The following is a 9069-nucleotide window of genomic DNA, read 5'->3' on the forward strand; positions in this document are numbered from 1 at the left end:
AAATAATATATAATGTATAATATATAATATAAAAATAATATATACTTATATATTTTTATATGTATCAAATATATATAATTATATATATAAATAATATATAATAGATAATATAATATATAATATATAATATAAAAATAATATATAGTTATATTTTTATATATAAAATATATAAGTATATATAAATAATATATAATGTAATATAATAATATATAATATATAATATAATCTATAATATAAAAATAATATATATTTGTATATTATATATATATATAATTATATATAAATAATATATAATATAATATATAATATATAATATAAAATAATATATATTTATATACTTTATATATAAATATATAATTATATATGAATAATATATAATATAATATATAATATAAAAATAATATATTTATATATTTTATATATAAATATATATAATTGTATATATATAAAATAAATAATATAATATGTAATATAAAAATAATATATATTTATGTATTTTATATATATAAAAATATAATTACATATAAATAATATATAATATAATATATAATATATAATGTAAAAATAATATATATTTATATATTTTTATATATAAAATGTATATAATTATATATATAAATAATATATAATGTATAATATTTATATATATAGAATTTTATATATATAAATAATACATAAATATATATATATTCTATACTGGTAAAATTTTAAAAACATCTCCAAAGCAGGGGCTATGTAAATATATTAAAATGAGTTAATAAATGGAGTTGTCTTAATAGCAAAGTAATCGACCGAAGTGTTTAAAATCGAATGGGGCGCCTGGGTGGCTCAGCGGTTGAGCGTGGGGCTCAGGTGGTGACCCCGGGGTCCCGGGATCGAGCCCGCCCGCATCGCGCCCCCTGCAGGGAGCCTGCTTCTCCGTCTGCCTGTGTCTCTCTCTGCGTCTCTCATGAATAAGTACACAAAGTGTCAAATGAAATAACGGGAACGTAGGCTGTAGCATGAGTAGAAGCTGGGCCCCGAGCCTGCTGCGTGAGCAACCGGGCTGCAGGCCGGCTGTGCCCCCGCCGCGCGCCCTCACGGCTGTTTGTCCTCCCGCCCGCAGGCATCGGCAAGAACGTGATCTGCGACCGCACGGCCACGCCGCTGGACGCCTTCCGCATGATGTCGGCCGCGCACTACTACCCCAAGCTCATGAGCATCATGGGCAACGTGCTGCGCTTCCTGCCCGCCTTCGTGCGCATGAAGCAGCTCATCGAGGAGGGCTACGTGGGCGAGCTGCAGGTGTGCGAGGTGCAGGTGCACAGCGGCAGCCTGCTGGGCAAGAAGTACAACTGGAGCTGCGACGACCTGATGGGCGGCGGCGGGCTGCACTCGGTGGGCACCTACATCATCGACCTGCTCACCTTCCTCACCGGCCAGAAGGCCGTCAAGGTGCACGGGCTGCTCAAGACCTTCGTGAAGCAGACGGACCACATCAAGGGCATCCGGCAGATCACCAGCGACGACTTCTGCACCTTCCAGATGGTGCTGGAGGGCGGCGTGTGCTGCACGGTCACCCTCAACTTCAACGTGCCCGGCGACTTCAAGCAGGACGTGACGGTGGTGGGCTCGGCCGGGCGCCTGCTGGCGGCGGGCACCGACCTGTACGGGCAGCGCAACGGCGCGGCGGCGCAGGAGCTGCTGCTGCAGGACGCCACGCCCGTGAGCAACGCCCTGCTGCCCGAGAAGGCCTTCAGCGACATCCCGTCGCCCTACCTGCGCGGCACCATCAAGATGATGCAGGCCGTGCGCCAGGCCTTCCAGGACCAGGACGACCGGCGCACGTGGGACGGGCGGCCGCTGACCATGGCCGCCACCTTCGACGACTGCCTGTACGCCCTGTGCGTGGTGGACACCATCAAGAGGTCCAGCCAGACCGGCGAGTGGCAGAACATCGCCGTCATGACCGAGGAGCCCGAGCTGAGCCCCGCTTACCTCATCAGCGAGGCCATGCGCCGCAGCAGGATGTCCCTGTACTGTTAGCACCTGTCGGGGGGCCGGGAGGCCCGGGCCCGGGGCCCGGAGAGGGTGGAGGCTGCTGCAGAGGCGGCCCGGGCTGTGCGGGGCGCAGAGGTGGGGGGCGGCATCCGACAATGGGTGAGGGGCACCCAGTAAGACTGCTGGCAGGGTGAGCTCAACCTCAACCTCAACGGCCACCCCCCCGGAGGGGGGCAGGATGCAGGGGGGCCTGCTGGGCGTTTGCATGAAGGGGAGGAGGCCTAGCAGCTCCTGCTGCCCGCTGCCAAGGGAAGCGGGGAGGGGTTGGTGTCTCCCCCATCTCATCCGCCCCCACCCCTCGGCCTCCTTGGCAGGCTGAGGGCCCCTGCCATGCAATGGCAAGCGGAGCGGGTGCAGGCTTTCCACCCCCTGCGCCCGCCCCTGGCAGGAGAAGGCGCCTCCTCGGATGTCCACGGAAGCCTGTTGGTCTGGGGAGAGGCGGGGGTGCAGCGGGCCGAGGAGAGAGCTCGACGTCCAGGAAGCCACTCCAGATGTCTCCAGGAGAAAGCCCTTGGTAGCGCAGTGTACAGCGATCTTGATCGATTGGTGTTGCTCATAGGAAGCGGGTGGGGGAGCGTCTTCCTAAGTGGTTCGGTGCCCTCGGCCTGGCCTGCCATGGGGTAAGGGAGTGCCAGGAATAGCAAGCGGAGCAGGGCACCAGCCTTCTGGCTGCAGACAGAGGAGGCGGAGAATAAAATAGCCCTTGGGATTTGGCAACAGTCCAAAAATTGCAAGGAGCCACCTTATGCTACTACTTCGGGTGGGGTGGCACTGAGGGCAGGGGATGGGGCACTGAAATGTCCGTTCACGTGGCTCTCCAGCAGGGTCGGGGCCCAGCAGGAGGGGGTCTGAGCACCAGCGCGCAGGCTGGGCTGGGGGCCCCAGGAAGGTGAGCCCGCCCTGGACGGGCTTTGGGCTCTGACACCTGTGTCTCCTACCAAACCGATAAAGGACTTTTAGGAGATTCACCTAGCTTTGTGGATTTAAAAGGGAAGCCTTCGGTTCCAGGCAGGGAGAATCTTTTTCTCTTTAAGAAAAAAAAAAAAAAAAAAAGTCAAGGCTCTTTTCCTTAGCTTTGACCTACCTTAGCTTTCAAGATGCTGACACCTGCAAGCTTTTGAATAGGTATTAAACAAAAGGACAACCAGGAACATAATTTTCAGTGTTTCTCATGGGGGGTTTTAAAGCCCTTGGAGGTGTATCTTCATGTAGGGCCGAGAATGTTAATGTGGGGGGGAAAAAAACCCATGGTCTTCCTTTCCTTGGTTTCTTTGTCTCTTGTCTTGTCCCTCTCTGCTTAGAGAGCTCTTAGTGGAGGTGGTAGCCTGCAGGCTTGGAGGGGGCAGTTCCAAAGGGAGGAATTGGAGCTACACACACGCGCACACACACGCACACTGCACACACACACCCCTAAGCGGTCGTCGGCGCTCACCACCAAGTGTCACTGCAATTCAGCCCTTTCTTGAAAGGGACACCGAGTCAAACATTTTGAAAGTGGGGGACTAACCTTTTCTTAGTCCTTCATCCCCCGTTAGCCCTTCGCCAGGGTCGGATGTGGAGACCGTGACTTGTAAGTCTCCATAGCTTTTGTTCCCAGGTCACAGAAGTCCAACAGTTGTCTTTGGCTCACAATTGAGGTTACAGAGTCCTTTCAGATGACTGGCGGTAGAACTGGAAGGGAATTTAAGGGGCCATGAGGACCTTCACCCCCATCCCCCCAGGCTCTGAGGAGTCAGAATCTGAGAATGAACAGAAGGGTCCGTTGTAGCCTCCATCCTCCTCCCTGGCTGCCCCTGGGTGCAGGGTGGGCATGTCCACAAGCACCACGGGATTGCTGGTCATTTTCTAGCACAGAGGAGGAGGGGTTGCCTTCCCAGAAAAAGTCACCCCACTTCCTGGGGGCCTTGCTGCAGCCTGGCTAGGTTAGCCAGCTGAAACTCTCCCCGGTACCTTATGGGCCCTAACGTCACGAGTTCGTGATGAGCGTGCTGCCTCTTGCAGGTGTCATTTCAAAACTAGAGATTTGGTGGAATGAATGAGTTTCAATAATAGTGTGAGCAGAGGGCCATGTGGTGGGCTGCTTTGTTTCAGGTTCTCCTAAATAGCCCCCTGGATAAATAACTTTTGTAGAAACAGTAGAAATAATTTTTTTTTTCTATTTAGCCCACAAGGCTGTGATGAAGGACGAAGGGAAAGGAAACTAGATGACTCTGTGGGTCCCATTTTTCTAAGTTGTTTGTAATATAAGTAGGCATATTCCGGAGGTTTCGATTATATGTTTCTATGCTTAACCAAAAGATTTGGGAAGTGTTTTTTTCTTCCAAAGGCCTCTGAGTTCTGTGATAAATGTTCAGTGTCTAAAACAAAAATTGTCATTTGAGGCTAGGGTATATAGAGAGAAACTATATTCTTTAAAAGAAGCATGAGAAATATTTTAGTAAGCATACTCAAATTTTATCTACTGAAATGCATGTCGTAGGTAGATGCAGGAAGAAGAGGAAGAGAAGACCTAGGTAGTTCATTTTTTAAATGCAAGAATTCTAGGAAATTAAGATACTTCCTTAGTGCGCCTTTTGCCCCTTTACTACCACTTGCAAAGCCTTGATTGGTAGCCACAATGGGAAGCTGCGATCTCAAGCTCTCAACAAAGCCTACGGGGGCAAGGCCCAGCACCTCATGGTGTGCTGTGGGGTCTGGGTGCCACCAGGTGACTTTGACCCAGGACGAGGCCCCTCTGGTTACTGTGTTTCAAAGACCCCATGTAAGGGAGGTACCGCTGCAAGGCCTTCATATTTAGTCACTGTTGCTTGGTTTGCAGCCATCATTGTGTAGATGCTTCTGGTCTTGGAAATTTGGGCTCATGCTACTGTTTGCTCACGCTACTGGTACAGAGAGGGTGGAGGTCAGTGGTGCTTACCTGGTATTCACAAGTGTTTGGAATGATCTGGGCTTACATGGAAAGTTTGGATTCTCTTGAGTTTTCTTCTGCAGAAAGAGTCCATGACCACTGCCAGCTCTTCTATGACTTCTCCTCTCCATGGGAGAGACGTTGCAGGTACCACGCATACTCCTTACCTACCTGGTGGCAAGTATCTGTATGTCAGGTGTATCTGGACCTTCCTTCTAGGGGCAGTCTCGGCTGACTCCACTTCAAGATGAGCTTTACCCGGACCCTTTCGAGAGCCATCCAGTACTCGCTGTGTGCCCACATTTCTTGATCACCCAGTGTGTGTAGGGTATTTTAGATAAATTATCTCATTTAACCCCCAATGCCACCCTGTGGTATTGGGTATTGTTATTCCCATGATACACATGAGAAAATCGGGGTTCTTCTGGGAAGAATAACTTGCCCCAAGTCACACAGCTGTTAAGCAGAAGTGGAGTCACCCGAATCCAAAACTTTTCTTCTCCAAACCACGTTAGCCTCCCAAGAAGATAGATTTGTTCACTCCTTATTGAACCCCCCGGGGGCGGGGTGGGAGCCGCTCCTCTCATGTCCCGTGGAGCATCCGTGATTCGCAGTGCCTGGGACCGGGACCTGCACCTGCACGGGGCTCAGCTCCCCTGCCATCCGCGCCCTCCTGTTGAGCAGGATGCCACATTTGATGTTCTGCTAGAAGGTTCCTTATAGAGCTGCAAATAGAAGCAGTCGATTCTTCTTCCCTTTCCAAAATGGAAATTGCACTCAGCGTCTTTTAAAATTGACTTTCCTAAGTTGATTTTGATTGTGATGCAGCAAACCGCAGGGTTGGGGATTTGCAGGACATCATTGGCCCGCTCTTAGAGGTGGCCTTGGATTTTGCTCTGGGTGGTCTAATACAGGAAAACGTCTTCTCAGGGAGTGGGGCTTTTAAATTTCATTTGTCTGTGACACCGATTTTACCTGTGCATTGCATTCATACCTCTGCGCTCTCTCAACTCTCTTCATCTTGTCTCCTAGCCCCTAGCCCAGCTGTCGAATTTGAGCTGGGTCATAAAGCAGGTCTCGGATGGCATCGCTTTTATTCTGGTGGGTATGGAGGGAAATTTCAGCATGCTGGGGAGACATCCCAGGGAGAAAGTAGCTCCGGTTGCATCCGAAGGGACTTCTGAGCCTAGTGTCTTCACACCCTTTATTTTTCATCCCAGAGACTGATGGCGGAGGTCAACACGTTCCTTAGGGTTAGAACCAGGCCTGGAAGCCCCTCATTGCAGGTCCCATCCTGCTGTACATGGCACCTTCAGAGCTCTCAGATGGGTTAGGGAGGCAGAGAGGTGAAGTGACTTGTCTGAAGTCCCATGGCTAAGTTGGTGGAGGCGTCGAGATTAGGACTCAGACCTGCAACCGGCTGTATTCCCTGAGCTCCCGCGTTTTTTAGCAACTCAGTTATGTCTTGAATGTACTCAGAAGCTAGCTGGTTTTGGTGTCCCCTGGAGACTGTAATGGGAACAGTTATCTGTAGTTTGTATTGTACTTGGCAAGGACGAGGGACACACATTTAGATGCCCATCTTTGAGATTTCCTAAGGCCAGCTCTGCTTAGTGCCCCCACCCACCCACTCCTCTCCTAGATACAGATCCAGGCCTTGGCTGGCTTATGATGCCTGCCCCACCTGCTGCCTCCTTTTTTGGCCATTAAAGCTCTGAAGTCTGCAGGGCAGAGGCCAGGACACTGGGGAGCTCATTAAGAAGTTATCAGAGCCCCACATTTCAGTTTTGAGGACAGGGAGGAGGGCAGTGACAGGACAGCTGTCTGTGTCTGCAGCGTGGCGTCCTGACAGGCAGCTGGCACGCCCCACCTGGCCTGCCCTACCCTGGGCAGAGGAACAGGCTGGTGGCAGTGCTCGGAGTCTCAGGGACAGCCTGACTGAGTCAGGCTCCCAGAACTTCCCATGGGAGGGGCGAAGGCCTCCCATGCTGCTGCCATCAGAGGTGATGGGCTCAGTGGTCTCGGAGTCTGGAGGTGAGGCCAGAATCATACCTGAGTGACCACATTGGTTAGCAGTGGAAGGCGGTGGTGTACTGACCTTTCTCGTCCTCGTGTCACAGTCCTTCTTTGCTGGAGCCCTGGAGGGAGCCACTGAAGCATCTCACTCTCAGTCTGGCTACTGAACTGTTGCACTACTGAATACTCCTAAATCTGTTGTACTCTTTTTCTGTTTAAACCAGCAGTGAGTAGACTCAACAAGACTGTGTCGTATGCAGTAGCTCTACGCTTAGTGCAGCATCAAAAGCTCGCCTGGGCTGGTGTGGGCAGGGCCTGCAGAATAACCATAGGTCGTGTCCTGCTGTTTCTCTCACTCCCCGTCCTGATCTGTTCTCTGCAGCCATCCTCACAAGGGCTAAGTTGTTGAATGAGCCCCATGACTTCTCCTTATAAACGCAATGACTTACCTGTGATTCTAGTCTAATCCCAGGTTCAGAAACAAAACAAAAAAAGCAAGTGACCTGACCAGCTACTTTGCTCCCCTCTTCCTCCTTCAGGCATCCAAACACGTCGAAACTTCATTGGTATTGTGCCCTGTGCCTCACCCAGGGGAGGGAGAAGTTTCTAGCAATTATGGCTTTCTTTTTGCTGCCTGGTGCTTTTACAGTACTACTTCTTTTTCTTTTTCTTTTTCTTTTAACCAAAATTACATTTGTTTGGTTGTCATTGTCGAGTATGTATTTATTGTGTTTTACAAACATGAGTATATATATATGTATGTATATGTATAAAACCAAACTTATATATAAAAAGTCAAGGCATGTATACTAGATATTTTAAAGAGTTATTTATCAAGGGGAAAAGATGTGTGTTATAAAGTAAACAGAGTCTATATTTTATATATAATGTAGATAGCAAAAAATAGCTTATAAATTATAGAAGGTTTTGGTTTTCTTTTTTTTATTATTATTAAAGCAAAAAAGAAAAAAAAAGACAATGAATGCAACTGTTTTTAGTGTTTTTAAGGCCAAACCTACTGTGGGAGGTGACCTTCCCTACTGGGCCCTGAGGCCATGCAGTCTGAGCTCCAGACCCAGGAGCTGATGCCCACTGTTACCTCTGTGATGCTCAGGGGACTGTGGTTGGCATTGCTCAACCAGCTGGTGGGTGCCACCTTACATGTGGCCTTTTGCTGTCCTCCCCAATTTGCATTGGTGGGATAAAGAAATGGAAGCAGCAAATAAAGATTGAAGAGAAGATACAATTCCAGCTGTTTTCCTGTTTATTAGAGCCAGGTGCTCTAGCTCATGAGTTAGGTACCTGACCAGTCTGTGGGATCCAAAGCAAGAATGGGGGTGAGAATGATGGTGGTGCATCTGATGTGTGTGTGTGTGTGTGTGTGTGTGTGTGTGGTATAGAGGGAGGCTGTCCATGTGTCAGCATGCATGGAACTAAACAGTGGGAATCAACTGTCCTGAAGATTCACTGAATCTTCAAAAAACTGGAGGTTCTTTAGAGCGATCTGGTTCAAAATCTCATTTTGGAAATGTGGAAATGGAGGGGAGAGGCCACCTGACTTGGGAGGGGGCGTATGTGTGTGTGTGAAAGCTTCATCCAGACAACAAGATGTCAATATAGACTTTAGAATTCTAGAATTCTCTATTCTTTTAATATCTTAACCTCATACCTCACACTAAGCTCTGAAAGACCCTCTAGCAGGCTCACTTGTTCACAAGAGCATCTTTGCTGACTCCATTGTCAACGTCCAAGGGCCATCATCTTGGATGGAGCTCAGCCTAATTTCAGATTTGCATGACATGAGATTGCTCGCAGATGAGCTGGACTTCCCATCCTCTGCTGTCTTTCCAACTCTCCGCAAATACACACTTCCTCTGGGCTGTGCTTTCCCATCACTTAAAAACAGTTAAGAATTAGACATTATTGTACAAAGCTGCCTTCTCGTTAGTCACCCCTTGATGAGCAGGTCCTGACGTTAATGAATTCAGAACGTGATCCGTCCATTAAGAGAATAAAGCAGAGCCCTGCATCTACACGGATTATCACTGTGCTCGTGTAACACTCACATCTTAGGACACTTGTCCATCCAGGAGCTGTTCTGAAGA

At 48.2% G+C, this 9069-nt stretch overlaps 1 protein-coding gene across 2 annotated transcripts in view; it reads left to right on the plus strand.

Annotated features, from left to right (window-relative positions):
* Positions 1-8210, plus strand: part of GFOD1 (Gfo/Idh/MocA-like oxidoreductase domain containing 1) — a 113219-nt gene extending 105009 nt beyond the window's left edge. For both annotated transcript variants that reach the window (XM_072813639.1, XM_072813638.1), the window contains exon 2: positions 1106-8210. In XM_072813639.1, coding sequence (XP_072669740.1) covers positions 1162-2025 — 864 coding nt within the window. In that variant the 5' untranslated portion in view covers positions 1106-1161 and the 3' untranslated portion in view covers positions 2026-8210. The remainder of the gene's footprint in view (positions 1-1105) is intronic.
* Positions 8211-9069: the final 859 nt, after the last annotated feature.

This window comes from Canis lupus, chromosome 37 (assembly GCF_048164855.1).
Source record: "Canis lupus baileyi chromosome 37, mCanLup2.hap1, whole genome shotgun sequence".
Classification (NCBI taxonomy): Eukaryota; Metazoa; Chordata; class Mammalia; order Carnivora; family Canidae; genus Canis; species Canis lupus.